Raw genomic sequence first — 17,188 nt, forward strand, 5'->3', positions numbered from 1 at the left:
TGGACTGCTAAGTACACACAGACATAACGTCCAGTCTAGGAAATGAACGATCTCACTTTCTAGATCCATGAGTGGTTTTAAAAAAGAAGTTTCTCTTTTATGAGAGTGGAAGTGTTAGTCGCTTAGTCGCGTCTGACTCTTTCAGACCCCACTGACTGTAGCCTGCCAGGCTCCTCTGTCCATGGAATTCTCCAGGCAAGATTCTCTTTTACAGGTTAAACTAACACTTGGTAAAACGTTTCTCTAAGCAAAGTTATCTCCCACAAGAACACATTTTTTGATTAAAAAGTCTTTGTGTCCTAAGTTGAGATCAAGTCATAGCAATAATTAGAGGTCACGAGACCCACACATTTTCTACCAAAACTTAAAACAGAAGTGTGCTTCAATTTTAAATAAATATTTTCCACTATTTAGAAAGGAAGCCAATAATTAGTAAATAATAACGTCCTGAACAGTTACCCAATAATTGTATAAATGCTTATGAATATTTGAATGGAAACCTGAGAACTCTTTTTTTAATGAAAAAGTTCCTTTTAAAATCAAAAGAGTTCTATTTTCTTACTCTCAGAAATGCAAATTTTCATATAGGCATATTAACTTACCCATAAATCACATATTTTGTGAAGAGAAATAATGTACAAAACATATGTAATGTGGATAATGTTTAATATTACTGTAATTTTTCAACATTAGATCATAATTTATTATTCAATTTTTGAAATATAATTATTAAGTTTAAAAATGGGTAAAGAATGTAATTGCATAATCATTATCTCCTCAATGTTGAATTTGTACTTTATATAAGTACATTTGAAGAGTATCAATCAGTATATGCATAAGTAAAGATTAAAGATTCTATATATCCAAGTTATAGAACATTATATATGATAAATGTTTAGTTTTTTATAACACAATGTAATAATATGAAAAATAAATTCCTTCCATGACCTTTAAATGAAGATCATCTGGAATGACTAACCTAAACTCTGTAATCATATACAAAAAAAGTTACTTTTAAGGATATTGCTTATCTTCCCCAAAGAAAACTTTCAGAAGATACAAGAAATTTTAAATGTATATCATAGCAGAATCATAAATTCAGTTTTATGGTCACAACTTTGCTCCCTGAACAACTTTGCTCTCAGGGAACAAAGTTTTAGAAAGCACGTGAAATACTCTGAGTTGCTGCTATAGTACAGATTCCTGGGCCTAACCACAGACCTACTAGATCAAAGTGTCCCATGTAATCTGTGCACACACCGAAGTCTGAGCATCCTCCAAAGGGATGCAATTCAGAGAACAATCACATATTTCCTAAAGCAAAACTCCTTTTTGAAATACTACTTTAAGAGACATACACACTTGGAGGTATAATTTAAGAAAATGCAAACATATAAATTAAATTGCTCATCTTTTGACTTAGTGTCAAAGTGCTCTTAATTTCAGCTCAATTTAACCATGGTTTTTACTTACATCTGTACCCAAACCCTTGGAAGATATATAAATAGCTCCATTGGGTCTTCTGGGCTTTAAGATCATTTGGTATCAATAGTTTTGGAAGAGATCTCTTTTGATTTGAACTGACACATAGCAAATCAGAGCTCAAAACTCTGGGCTCCCAAGAACTTGTACTCAAATAAGCTCTAGTTGGCCTGATACAAACTAGGTAGAATGCAGAATTTCCATGAAGGTAAAAATGGCTACCTTATTAATAAAAGTCATTCTAGTCTTTTAAAGACAGAAAAGCCAACTACAAAGAAAAAACATTTCCCTTCATTATAAAAGAATCCATTCATACATACATGTACTTAAATGTACTCTTTGCCTAGATATTGCAATGTCTTCCTTATTGCCTTCTTTTCTCCAGTCTTGCTCCTTCCTAATCCTGTATAGTCTCAAATGAATAATTTTAAAAAAATCATTTAAATCATGGAACTTCTCTGCTAAATATTTCAATTGTTCCCTATTGCTTCAATAATAAAATTCTAACAACTTCACATGTTTGTATGGTCCTCAAGTGCTTTAAGTGGAGAAGGAAATGGCAACCCACTCCAGTATTCTTGCCTAGAGAATCCTGTGGATGGAGGAGCTTGGTGGGCTGTGTCCATAGGGTCGCACAGAGTTAGACACGACTGAAGCAACTTAGCAGGTATGCATACATTGGAGATGGAAATGGCAATCCACTCCAGTATTCTTGCCTGGAGAATCTCAGGGACAGAGGAGCCTGGCGGGCTGCCATCTATGGGGTCATGCAGAGCCAGACATGACTGGAGCGGCTTAAGGGCAGCAGCAAGTGCTTTAAGACGCAATCTGGTCCCACTTCCTTGGCCTCATCTTTCTCCTGTGCAGGGCACATTTTGGTATTGTGTATTCCTCAATATACAGCAGTTCCTTGCTGCAATGACCTGCACTTTATTGATACTCGCTGTCTGCTCTGCCTGAAATGTCCGTCTCCCTAGCTTGTTCCCTTTTGTTGGGAACCTACCTCTTCTAGGCATCTATCCTCCTCCATGTATTCAATCCTGTTTGTATTCAATGCCTAGCTGGTGTTGTGGTCTCTCTCTCTCCCCACTATACCATTACTCATTAAGGAGAGGAAATGTTGCTCCGGACAAGGGTACCACAGCTCCTAATGCATTACATACTGAACATACCATACACACGGTAAAAGACAAAGGTGCAGGGCTTGTCTGGATCTTCCAGGGTTTATTATGTAAAAACGTACTGTTGAATTTTTCCCAAATGTTAGAAATATAAATAATCAGATATCATAAGGGGTGATCTGACTTTGAAGTTCATTTTGCCCCACTCAATATTACAAATGTATGAAATAGTTACTGATTTTTTTTCACTTATCTTAGCAGTCCAATAAATAAATGTAAAAAAAATTATATACCAATTTGACTTGTATATTCTTCTCTTAATTTTATAATTGTCTTAATGATAGCATTGAAGGCTATGCATTTTTTAAGAACCGTGACAATACCTATCAATATATATTCATAGACCAAACTTAGGAATTTTATTATCAACAGTTGTTATATCCCTTGAATAAAGGTTTAAAACCTAGATTTATTTTTTGAAGAATAAGGAGTTGCCTCACTATATATTTAAAGCAATACGAGTATCACTATAAACATATTATTTTTTATATAAAAAAATTTTTCTTCACCTTAAAGTCAGCCTACTCTTCTCTAGGGTTTAAGAGCAATAGGAAGAAAGTATGCAATATTGCTGATGAATTATATCTCATTTTTAATTTTGAAAGAGCATTTGATGTGAATCATCCTTCAAAGTATAAATGTGAAATATTGGATTCTTCTTCCTATTTAAATTATGATATTAAACATAATATCAAGTGTACTAGCCCACAGGAAGGATTTATATATATAAAATAATTGTCAAAATGTCTCTTATTTTTCTGATTAACTTTGCTCCCAAACAAGTAGTTAAAATATTGATTTCTATAGAGAAAATAACATCTATGGAAATAGAATCTATACATCAATGCTGCTAGAAATATTTTAGACTCAGCAGTATACATGAAATTCTATCTTTCTCTTAGTAAAATATATAGAATTAGGACCAATATGGAAGCTACTGTTAAGATAACTATATATTTGCTTATTTCTTGTGATTATAGTCTTGATCCATCCCCAAGACTTTGGACTCTGCAAACAAGAGGGAGGTTTCTCCTCTATGCTTGAAACTCCTCACCACTGTGTGCAACTCCAGGTATTCCGGGATGGTGGTGCTGGGGGAAAGTGCTCAATCTTGGTGAGGAATCTTGTGGAGATGTAGAGCTGAACAATGGCTTTTCGGGCTTCTTCATAGTAGTCGGAGAAGACATATCTACAGAGAAAGAGAGGAAAGTCCAAGCTTTATGACATTCTCAAGCTACAAGTTTCATACCAACCTAGTAAGAGATCTCATTTGCCAGTGTCTTGTGATTTTTGTATGTCTGGCTCTTTTAATACATTCCGAGTCAAAGACCCAGCTATGTTGGAGTTTTAAAATATCTGTCAGAAACAATCTCTACTGAAGCTTCATTAAAAGTATCATCAGAATTATTTCAACTACTAAATGAATCTTGAACTTAGCATCCCATGGTACTTTGGTTCACATCTAGGTCTTTTCTAACCTCAGCATTTCATTCATAAGTGTATCAATTCAGGGGTTTGTCTTTTGATTAACTGACTATGTATGGAAGAAAATAGAAGAAAACCTGGTGCAAAAGTGAAAAATAACCTTTGAGTATGCTGGTAAGTATATCAGTAATTTAAATTTTTTTATGACAAACTAAATCAACCCTGAATATTCACTGGAAGGACTGATGCTGACGCTGAAGCTCCAATCCTTTGGCCACCTGATGGGAAGAATCGACTCACTGAGGGTAAGAGGAGAAGGGTGCGACAGAACATGAGATGGTTAAATGGCATCACTGACTAAACAGACATGAGTTTGAGCAAATTCAGGTAGGTAATGAAGGACAGGGAGCCTGGCGTGCTGCAGTTCAAGAGGTTGCAAAGAGTCGAACATGGCTTAGCAACTGAAGAACGATATCATTTGTTGAGCAAAAAAGACATTCCCTAATTTGCTCATTCTGGAGATATTTAGAGTTCTTCTATTTGCTAGCTAAAGGGAGGATGTTACAAAAAATTAAAAAGCAATGGCTGCTGCAGGGATATTTACTCTTAGTGAAGAGAAAAATGATAAGAAAATGCTTGCCAGTATCAAGGAGGAGGAAGCATGCTGACAGCAGAGGTACTGCAGTGTTGGATGCTACTTCTCCAGCCTCACTGTACAGGGACATTGATCGCCTCAGCTTCCTCAGGTTAAGGAAGCGATGCCATGTTTAAAACATGGATGGCGGTGACATTTCCAGAAGAGGAAATGTTCAGAAGATGGGAGGCACAAAATCTGTTTAAGTAGTACATGTAGTCTCTACGTCAACAAGTACAAAGATGAGGGAGGAAGTGAACAGCTGGCAGGACCTGCACAATGAGTGGTCACAGACTTTGTGTATAAATGTCTAAAAATTTACTCTAATAAGGAAACAGTACTGATGAGCAAAATAGGATCACATTTGCTGTGTAGAGCAATCTCCCTAAAAACTACAGGGAAGATGAATTAGTTGAAATAAAAACAGCCATCCTGGGTATTACTTGAGAAGATTAATTAATATAGTCATCCCATAGATATTTACTGAAGGTCTAATATAGGCTAACACTGTGCTAGTTGCTGGGGACATGATATGACCTAGATTTGGCTTCAGCCTCTGTAAAACTTGATACCTAGAGAGGGAATATAGACAAGTTAAGAAGGAATCATAAAACAATGTAAAAAGTGCTGTGACAGAAGTATTCACGGCTTTATTCATTCATTCATCCCACAAATATTTTATACTGCCAAAATACTGAGACTTGGAAGAACAATACAGACAGAGCTAATGTAATAATAGATACTTCAACAGAACTGACCCAGTTTAATGAATAACTAGTGTAGAAGGTCATTGTCTTGGGTGACTGTGAGGTTGTACCATGCAGCTAGTTCGAATGGGGGATTCAGGAGGAAACCCCGGTTGGCAAGGATGCGTACCCTTTTTCTCAACATCTTAAGTAATGTTAATTCTTATAGAGTTTATAAATATAGAGTAAAATATTCCAAAAATCATATGAGCTATTAAGTTTAGATTTCCATTATCAAAAACTTTAAATATACACCAGGTAGACAGAATAGTAATTCTTCTATGGCACTCATCACCCAGCTTCTTCGACAATTGAATTATTTCATTTTTATCCCATCTATACTTGCCCTCCTGTATTACTTTGAATCAAATCTCAGGCATCATATAATTCCACCTATAAATATTTCAGTTTGTATCTCTAAAAAAAGAGAAAATTTTATTTCAAAAAACCCTAACTTTATCACACATAAAATATATTTACAAGTTGCATTTTTAATTGGTAACTTTTTGACATGAGAAAAAAATTCATGGTGCTATTGATACAAGAAACTAGTTATCATTGTTTTACCATTTAAAAAATTACCTAAATTCTGGGAAAAGCATCTGATAAAATTAAATATATGCTTTCAGTTCACTAGCATGGAAAGAATAGATATGCTACTGTAACCATAGCAGACATCAGTCTATGAAAAGATGACAGGAGTATTTGTAGCCTTAAGCTACAATTTGTGACTAACTGGTTGTCACTAACCTATGAGAACTTTGATGAGTCAGTGTACCATTTCCTTACACTCTCTCAAAAAGGAAAAACACATTTCACTAACGAAATCACAAAATTAATAGTGTTACCAAAAAGAGAGAAATTTTTAAACTATTTTAAAAATACACAAAGGAAGTTCATTTCAGCTAAATTACCTTGAAAAATGCCAAAAATATTAGTTAATTTCACTTAAGAGCTATGCGATTTTGAAAGGCAACACCACAAATATACGTTTAGGCCTGCTGTAAGTTAATCACAAATATACAGATTATTAGAGGTAGAAAGAACTGCTTTTTCCATCCCTCACTTGATAGGTGATGTAATAAGTTTCCATTCCAAATTTTTAATTTAAAATTAACTCAGAAAAAGAAACACAAGTTTCTATTGACAGCTTACATTGTACTTCAATATAAATTTTGAATAAAATTAACCTGAGTAAATGAGTTTCTAAAGACTCCATACTACAAGCAATAAACCATATACTGAACATCATTTAAAAGCAGTTAAATATGACCATAGTTTGGGAAGCAAAATATGAATGTCATTCTGGTTATGTCATTTCTGGAGAAGATCAACCAAGGCTATTGCAACTACCATAACTATTTCAGGATTTTCATTAAACCCATGTGAATTTATGTGAGCTTCTTTTCATAAAGGTCCCATAAATCAGAGCTGTTTGTACAGATAAGTTCAACAATACAGGTGATTATGTAATTTTTGAGAAATGAAGCCTTTGCAATTTCTTAGTCAAAATGATACACTTGCTTTACTGGGTAATTATTATAGATCTGTTTATTTTTCTAGTTTTCTTTAGGAATATACTGAATAATGATACCTTCATGTTCAAAACATACAGAGGAATTATAGATGCCAGCACTACAGAAATAATAAAATTCACTCGTCAAATTGTAAAAGGGACCACAAACTGCCATATTTTCTAAATAACAAAATTACCTTAAGCAAAAATAAGAATGTGAAGGCCCACTGTCTCTACCGAAACAATTTTTTTTTTTAGAAACAGATAAAGACTGGGGGTATTAGAAAATAGACTTAACTGCCTTTGTTTTGCCACTATGAAATCAACTGGGCTCATTAATCATCTTACATGCTAGTAAAGTATTGCTCAAAATTCTCCAAGCCAGGCTTCAGCAATATGTGAACCGTGAACTTCCAGATGTTCAAGCTGGTTTTAGAAAAGGCAGAGGAACCAGAGATCAAATTGCCAACATCCACTGGATCATCAAAAAAGCAAGTGAGTTCCAGAAAAATACCTATTTCTGCTTTACTGACTATGCCAAAGCCTTTGACTGCATGGATCACAATAAACTGTGGAAAATTCTGAAAGAGATGGGAATACCAGACCACCTGACCTGCCTCTTGAGAAATCTGTATGCATCCCAGGAAGCAACAGTTAGAACTGGACATGGAACAACAGACTGGTTCCAAATAGGAAAAGGAGTACGTCAAGGCTGTATATTGTCACCCTGTTATTTAACTTATATGCAGAGTACATCATGAGAAATGCTGGACTGGAAGAAACACAAGCTGGAATCAAGATTGCCGGGAGAAATATCAATAACCTCAGATATGCAGATGACACCACCCTTATGGCAGAAAGTGAAGAACTAAAAAGCCTCTTGATGAAAGTGAAAGAGGAGAGCGAAAAAGTTGGCTTAAAGCTCAACGTTGAGAAAACTAAGATCAGGGCATCCGGTCCCATCACTTCATGGGAAATAGATAGGGAAACAGTAGAGCAGTGTTAGACTTAATTTTTGGGGGGCTCCAAAATAACTGCAGATGGTGACTGCAGCCATGAAATTAAAAGACGCTTACTCCTTGGAAGGAAAGTTATGACCAACCTAGATAGCATATTGAAAAGCAGAGACATCACTTTGCCAACAAAGGTCCATCTAGTCAAGGCTATAGTTTTTCCAGTGGTCATGTATGGATATGAGAGTTGGACTGTGAAGAAAGCTGAGCACCGAAGAATTGATGCTTTCGAACTGTGGTGCTGGAGAAGACTCTTCAGAGTCCCTTGGACCGCAAGGAGATCCAACCTGTCCATCCTAAAGGAGACCAGTCCTGGATGTTCACTGGAAGGACTGATGCTAAAACTGAAACTCCAATACTTTGGCCACCTCATGCAAAGAGTTGACTCATTGGAAAAGACTCTGATGCTGGGAGGTATTGGGGGCAGGAGGAACAGGGGACAACATCACCGACTCGATGGACATGAGTTTGGATGAACTCCGGGAGTTGGTGATGGACAGGGAGGCCTGGTGTGCTGCATGGGGTTGCAGAGTCAGACACAACTGAGCGACTTAACTGAACTGAACTGAGTCAATAAAAATACATTGGTGTACAGGATGTAGAATGCACTATACTTAAGGTGACAAAAATGGGGCCCCCTCCTCTTTCACAAAGGAGAAAAAACCTCTCTGGCCTGAAGAGAGAATAAAAATAAAGGTCAATTATCTGGAAGAAGTAAAGATAGAGTCACTAGCTATTACATTTTAAGCATGAATCAAACTCAGATTATTTTAATTTTATTTTAATGTCTGCAGTCCAACAGACTTCATGCCAAACTGAAAAATGATATCATTTCTAAGTTTAGTGCTCTCATATTCTACAGAAAAAAAAAAGACTGCGGAATAGATACATAGGAAAGATGGTCCTTTCTGTGGAGAAAAACAAATGTCAAGTTTTTCACAATCTAATGTCCCTCAAGCAGGAAGAATCATACATAAAAAGATTATGTTGAAAATAAGCTGAATAATAATAAAACTTAATAATATATAAATATGTAATAAGTTGAATAATAATACATACATATTAATGCATACATTGAATAATACATGAAATAAAGAAGTTGAAGAGAGAGCAAGATGATGAAAAAGGTTTTTCTGGTTTTTCTTCTGGTGAGAAGGAGGCCGGAGCTGCTGGTGGCAGATGCAAGGGAAGCAAAGGACTATGAAGGCTTGAAAGCAGACAAAGAAATTTAAATGTGACCTGGAAAGCAGCAATATACAAATAATTTGATTTCAGATGGAAAAACTTTCCAAAACTCTATTTTTTTCTTCTTCCACAACATGGCCCATTTGATTTGTATTGGGTTAAACAAGAATTTCCTTTCTATACTCCTTAAATATTCCTCATTGTGGTTCAGCATAAAAAGAATAGTTGGAATCATCTTCTTCAAATGGTATCTTCTTCATTTTAAGATCTAGCATGGTACCACATTTTTACATAAATATTTCCTTATCATTCTATTAAACTTTAGCTAGTCTAATTTGTTTATGGTGTCTTGGGAGTAAAAAAGACCACGGGGGATGTATTTCTAACTCAGCACCTTTCCTAGCATATGATGGTCCCTCAAGCTAGAAAATTAGGTCGTTCTGTCTTCTTATTCCATTTACAGAACAATATTTTATCCACTGAACCAAACTGACTTATTTTCTTTTTAAGTAATCCCTCCTAAAAAACTCTGGAGGTCTAGACTCCTTAATGATCTTTTGATTGTTTCCTAAATGCACTGGTCATAGCAAACACCCTCTTTCAACAACACAAGAGAAGACTCTACACATGGACATCACCAGATGGTCAACACCGAAATCAGATTGATTATATTCTCTGCAGCAAAAGATGGAGAAGCTCTACACAGTCAACAAAAACAAGACCAGGAACTGACTGTGGCTCAGATCATGAACTCCTTATTACCAAATTCAGACTCAAATTGAAGAAAGCAGGGAAAACTCATAGACCATTCAGGTATGACCTAAATCAAATCCCTTATGATTATACAGTGGAAGTGAGAAATAAAGTTAAGGGACTAGATCTGATAGAATGCCTGATGAACTATGGAATGAGGTTCCTGACTTTGTACAGGAGACAGGGATCAAGACCATCCCCATGGAAAAGAAATGCAAACAAAGCAAAATGGCTGTCTGGGGAAGCCTTACAAATAGCTGTGAAAAGAAGAGAATTGAAAAGCCAAGGAGAAAAGGAAAGATATAAGCATCTGAATGCAGAGTTCCAAAGAATAGCAAGAAGAGATTAAAAAGCCTTCTTCAGCAATCAATGCAAAGAAATAGAGGAAAAGAACAGAATGGGAAAGACTAGAGATCTCTTCAAGAAAATGAGAGATACCAAGGGAACATTTCATGCAAAGATGGGCTCAATAAAGGACAGAAATGGTATGGACCTAACAGAAGCAGAAGATATTAAGAAGAGGTGGCAAGAATACACAGAAGAACTGTACAAAAAGATCTTCATGACCCGGATAATCACGATGGTGTGATCACTCACCTAGAGTGTGAGTGGAATGTGAAGTCAAGGGGGCCTTAGAAAGCATCACTACGAACAAAGCTAGTGGAGGTGATGGAATTCCAGTGGAGCTATTTCAAATCCTAAAAGCTGATGCTGTGAAAGTGCTGCACTCAATATGCCAGCAAATTTGGAAAAGTCAGCAGTGGCCATAGGACTGGAAAACGTCAGTTTCCATTCCAATCCCAAAGAAAGGCAATGCTAAAGAATGCTCAAACTACCGCACAATTGCACTCATCTCACACGCTAGTAAAGTAATGCTCAAAATTCTCCAAGCCAGGCTTTAGCAATACGTGAACCGTGAACTTCCAGATATTCAAGCTGGTTTTCAAAAAGGCAGAGGAACCAGGGATCAAATTGCCAACATCCACTGGATCATGGCAAAAGCAAGAGAGTTCCAGAAAAACATCTATTTCTGCTTTATTGACTATGCCAAAGCCTTTGACTATGTGAATCACAATAAACTGTGGTAAATTCTGAAAGACATGGGAATACCAGACCACCTAACCTGCCTCTTGAGAAATCTGTATGCATCCCAGGAAGCAACAGTTAGAACTGGACATGGAACAACAGACTGGTTCCACGTAGGAAAAGGAGTACATCAAGGCTGTATATTGTCACCCTGCTTATTTAACTTATATGCAGAGTACATCATGAGAAACGCTGGACTGGAAGAAACACAAGCTGGAATCAAGATTGCCGGGAGAAATATCAATAACCTCAGATATGCAGACGACACCACCCTTATGGCAGAAAGTGAAGAGGAACTAAAAACCCTCTTGATGAAAGTGAAAGAGGAGAGCGAAAAAGTTGGCTTTAAGCTCAACATTCAGAAAAAGAAGATCATGGCATCTGGTCCCATCACTTCATGGGAAATAGATGGGGAAACAGTGGAAAAAGTGTCAGACTTTATTTTTCTGGGCTCCAAAATCACTGCAGATGGTGACTGCAGCCATGAAATTAAGAGACTCTTACTCCTTGGAAGAAAAGTTATTACCAACCTAGATAGTATATTCAAAAGCAGAGACATTACTTTGCCGACTAAGGTCCATCTAGTCAAGGCTATTGTTTTTCCTGTGGTCACGTATGGATATGAGAATTGGACTGTGAAGAATGCTGAGCACCAAAGAATTGATGCTTTTGAACTGTGGTGTTGGAGAAGACTCTTGAGAGTCCCTTGGACTGCAAGGAGATCCAATCAGTCCATTCTGAAGGAGATCAACCCTGGGATTTCTTTAGAAGGAACGATGCTAAAGCTGAAACTCCAGTACTTTGGCCACCTCATGCGAAGAGTTGACTCATTGGAAAAGCCTCTGATGCTGGGAGGGATTGGGGGCAGGAGGAGAAGGGGACGACCGAGGATGAGATGGCTGGATGGCATCACGGACTTGATGGACACGAGTATGGGTGAACTCCGGGAGATGGTGATGAACAGGGAGGCTGGGCGTGCTGCAATTCATGGGGTCGCAAAGAGTTGGACACAACTTGAGTGACTGAACTGAACTATATTACTTCATCATTATTTCATTATTATTTTGTTATTATATTATTATTTTGTACTTGTTACATCCATAACATGCATCTGTATGCATCTGTGTGTGTATATATACACACACACACACGCACACATGTACATTTTGTAAAAAGTTGACTAATGTCTTACTACGTATAGAAGATGATTTTATCAAGGGCACAAAAAACGTGGAGGATAGAAGATCATGCTACTCACAGAAAGAATTTTTTAAATCTAGAATTAAAAGAAGGAAGAAGAGGTAGAGCAGACGTTGCGTCTAGGCAGTTTATTTTAGAATCTCTTGCACATGAAAGAAGCTATCTGGTCGAGTGATAACCAGTAGTGTAGGATGAGTGAAATAAACACAGTCAGTCTTAAAATGTATCATGAGGGGACAGACACCGCCAGATGAGAAAGAACTGAATGTAAAATGAACAGAAAGAACCAAATAAGTCACTGAGCTTCTAAGAAGTGTAAGAAAAGTGCAAGATGTTAAACAAGACCACTTGTTTCTTGTGCTGATGACACAGCTCAGCACAGAAGACAGACATCAACTATAAAAATCTATTAAACAATTGCAAGTGTGATAATATTGGGTCATAGAAAGGATTCTTCTAAATGGCAAAAAGCTAGGAGTCTGTTGCTTTTTAAAGGAGGTTCACATTGATGGTGTTCATCTTCAGTGTCCACACCCATGTTTACATTTATAATTGGACAATTAGCTATGGCTTTAGAAACTAATTGTGTAGTTAAATACATAATAAAAGGTTGCCATGTAAGGAAAGGTTCACGGAGAATACTTCTCTAAGTTGGTTCATTTAGACTTAAGCATACCTTTAAATAAATATTTTGCAAAAGCATGTTATCACATAAATTTTACTAGCCATACTATAATATTGCTGGCACTCTGACATACATACATCCTAAACCCTGAAGTGTCATTCATTTCACAGTATCACTTCAAAGAGATAAAGGTATAAGCAAATAAAGCAGCTAGATCAACTCATTTCCCAACAAGGTATTTTCATCTACAAAGGAAGAGCGTTGCTGTGAAACACAGCGTATGTACTTGACTCGTCGGCAGCTTGCACAAATGGCGCCCCAGATGTATATCTGTTCAAGTCAGCCCAAGGCAACAATTTTGATCAATTCTAATGTGATAAAATGCTGCAGGGAAAGTGTGCAGAAACGTGTTTACGTCAGCCCTTAATTAAACTGTTGTTCACTTCCAAAGAACCTTAGGATTCACTAATGAGACATGAGTTTTGGCAATTTCTTCATCAAAGCAAAGACCCCTTCCTCAGTCTGTAGCAGCCTGTCATCCAAGTCGCTCCCGGGATAAATGTCACATGGCACTCCAATCAGTTAGCCACCTGTTAGCAGAACTTCACTGAAGTCAACTAGTGATCTAGGGCAAGCTCAAACAGCCACCTTAACACGTGCCCGTCTGGGACACCTGCTCCTTCACATACAGGAGAGCAATATGTTATCTTTCCCCATATGCTTCAGTAGATGAATGTTACAATCTAATTTTTATCACCTACAAGAAACCGTATCATTTTCTTTTTTTAAAAAAAAATCCTATTCTTCTTCTCTATATGACACGGTTTACAGGTTTACAACGATTTGAAGTCAATTGTGTAAGATCACACACAAATTCTTGAGTGCCTATGAAGCTGTTCTTTTCAAGCATAGTATAACACTAAATTAAAATATATTAACTGTGCCATTCCTATGATTTAGAAAAACCTATTTCATTTAATTAACAAAGAAGTAAATTGCCTCAAAATCTTTTAAAATTCCAATCCTTTTACATCTTAGTAAGTTGTCTTTCTCATTTATCTGCTACACTTGTAAACAAGTCTAAAAGAATCCTCCAGATACAAATCACCTTTTGCTAACATCTGTTATTTTCCAATATTTAATATTAAGGTATATTTTATTACTAGGTGCTTAAATAGCTATAATCATTGTTAAAAATGTCTCTATTTTACACATTATCAAGTTTCTGAGCAGATGTTACAGTATTCCTTTTTTTTCCTTTTGCAAAGGAAAGCTCAAGGTGCAATGAAACTTTGGCCCTTTGGAATAAGCATGACACAGATAAAAGAAGAAAAGTACATTTGTGGGAAAACTTAGCTTAGGGAGTCCAGCGACTGGGATTTGATAAAATTGTATTATACTGACAAGTCTTCCTAACTTAATACCTCTCATAGTTTCCCAGGTTCCTTTATTTATTTATTTTTTTACAGGTTTTAGACTTTTTAGAGTTTTAAGAAGCTTTAAAAATTTACACAAACTCTGGATATAGAATATCTCTTCAGAGATCGAACTCTTTGTTGGATGAAGGCAAAGGTGGTCAACACGTTCAACACTGAGAGTCTGTCAAACAACACAAAATGGAGTGAAATATAAATGTGAGCTAAACTGGGGAATTCCTGCTTTCCATTAAAATGGTGGGGTGAAAGCTGGGTGACAACATGAAAAAGAAATGACCCATCTGTATAAAATAATAACGCTATTTATAATACATGAGATAATAAATGAGAGGCCACTAAATCTGGTGTGTGGGACGAGTTCAGGAGCTGGAAATCCGATACTTTTACTTCAGGCCATAAATCTAGAGTCAGTCCCAAGACAAGGAAACTGCCTGGGCCCTGTGCCCAGAGGACGGGGAGAAGGTAGGAAAGATGACTCTGCCAACTAAGCTCTAAAAGAGACCAAGGTTTCTCTTTCTCCGTTTCTGCCTGGGGGTAAATCATGGGGAAGAGAGGAAAGTTTAGAGGAGAGGTTACTTATAACTGAAAAAACATTATGTAAAACCCTGAAATTACCAAGCCCAGAGCTCTGATGTATTTATTTCTATTATTTCCCTGGGGGGAACCACACTGACCCTTACTTTCCTATTTTCCCTGTAGATAATGTAAAGATGCGGGGAAGTACCCAGAGCGGGCATGCCTGGAGGACAAGAAAGGAGAGCGAACACTTAGGCGTCTTTACTTGAAAGTTGTGTGCATTCCACTAGGTGCCCTCTACATTTCCCTGTTTCCTCCACAAAGAAATGGGATGGGGGCTCTCCTGGGTCCCAGGAAGAAAAGATGTAATTGGATGCCCAATGGCTTACATGAAAGATAAATGAGAAAAAAAGAGGTGCATGAGTAGACTCATAAGGCATTGATTCACTGTTCTTTAAATACATGTCAGAGGACTTGCTTCAAAATTGCTCATAGAGCCCTGTGCTCTGTCTAAATAATATGGGTAGGACAGTGGAGTTAAACAAACCACTCAGGCACTGCTAGTGAGAATGTAAGTTGATAAGATCTTTCCAGACTCTGTGCCAGTATTTATCAAAAGCCTTAGAAATGGACATAATATTTAACTCAGGAATTCTACAGTAAGAGTACAATTCATTGAGCATCTATCTATTATATTTGGTGACTTAATGCCAGGCAGTATACTAGGTACAGGGCTACAGAAGAGAGCTAGACAGGAACAAAATGATGAAACTCAAGTACAAAGATTTGTATGCAATGATTTTTACTGTATCTTTATTAATTATATAAAAAGTTGGAAACTATCTAAATATTCATGAGCAAAGTAGACCTTTAAAACTGTATAGTATAGCCAAAGGGTAACATACACTGTGGTCATTATGAAGTGGAAATTGAATGACATGGCGTGAGTGCATGCTCAGTTGCTTCAGTCATGTTTGACTTTTTGTGACCCCATGGACTGTAGCCCTCCAGGCTCCTCAGTCCATGGCATGCTCCAGGAGAGAATACTGGAGTGGGTTGCCATGCCCTCCTCCAGGGGATCTTCCCAACCCAGATTGAACCAAGGTCTCCTGAGTCTCCTGCATTGGAACTAGATTCTTTACTGCTGAGCCACTGGGGAAGCCTGAATGACATGGTAACATGATGTTATATTATAAATAAAAGACCAAAAAAAAAGAAAACAATTTATAAAACAGCATATACAAGCCCAATTTAGTGCAAAAAAATTACTTGAAATAGAATATATAGGATATCCATAAAAATATTTATATAGAAAACAGACTGGCATATGTCCAAATATTAACATGAGTTATCTATACATGATAGAATTATAGGTAATTTTTATTTTCTTGTTTATAATTGACAGTTTGGTTTTCAAATCTCCCACAAATAATTTTTCCTTTTATAATAAAACATGGTAAAATACATATTTGGAGAAAAATACTGCCTGTGGCTCCATAGAATATTTTAAATAGTTCTCAAGGATGGGTGAACAATATCAGATATTGATAGTGTGTCAAACACTACACTTTAAGAAGGAAATGCCTCATTGGTCTTAGGTATTAGATGCTGCAAAAATGCAAAATCAAATGCTTCAATATAACATTTGCAATCTAGTTGACTAAAGGCAAACTAATGAATTTGAGAATGCAAGTGAAAAGAAATATCTGAATATCTCTTTCTAAGGACTCTTCTAAATGTAAAATTTTGTGATTCTGTGGCAAATATGAAAAAGTCCTTCCCACACAATCCAAGTTAACAAAAGCTCTGAATGTTATGACAAAACCTAGGGACTTAATCTCCCTACAGTAGTTTGATGATGATGCCAGATGATTCAAAAAACAATTAACTGCCTGTTAAGTATCTCCATATATATGTATGTATATATATATATATATATATATGTGTGTATATATATATATATATATATATATATATATATATTTGCCATACTCTAAAATGACTTTGGAAAATCAGCAAGCTACAGTAAGAGGTGATAAGATATATATCATCTTCAATTAGATTTGTCAATCTTTTCTTTTTTAAAGAAATATGTTCTTTTTCAAAGGGGAAAACAGAAAATATGGTAGTCTTCATGTTAAATATATGAAAATTCTTACTTTATAATATTTGAGTTATATAAACAACTACACTTGAGTATAATACTGTATCCTTAAGCAGTCTGAAAACTTTTGTGATAATTTAAGTCTCTCTATATAGTATATTCCAACCCAAGCCTGTAAGCAGCATGTTTCTACAAGTCTCTGTTTATCACAACTCTAGTGAAAACAAAAGTCTCCAAGCTTCACCCACACCCAATGCCAAGTTAAAGCTCAAACCCCTTTGAAGCT

At 36.4% G+C, this 17,188-nt stretch overlaps 1 protein-coding gene across 9 annotated transcripts in view; it reads right to left on the bottom strand.

Annotated features, from left to right (window-relative positions):
* Nucleotides 1–17,188, bottom strand: part of NFIB (nuclear factor I B) — a 255,890-nt gene that overhangs the window by 31,818 nt on the left and 206,884 nt on the right. For all 9 annotated transcript variants that reach the window (XM_069576582.1, XM_069576579.1, XM_069576577.1 and 6 more), the window contains exon 7: nt 3,718–3,852. In XM_069576582.1, coding sequence (XP_069432683.1) covers nt 3,718–3,852 — 135 coding nt within the window. The remainder of the gene's footprint in view (nt 1–3,717; nt 3,853–17,188) is intronic.

Source organism: Ovis canadensis, chromosome 2, assembly GCF_042477335.2.
Source record: "Ovis canadensis isolate MfBH-ARS-UI-01 breed Bighorn chromosome 2, ARS-UI_OviCan_v2, whole genome shotgun sequence".
NCBI lineage: Eukaryota > Metazoa > Chordata > Mammalia > Artiodactyla > Bovidae > Ovis > Ovis canadensis.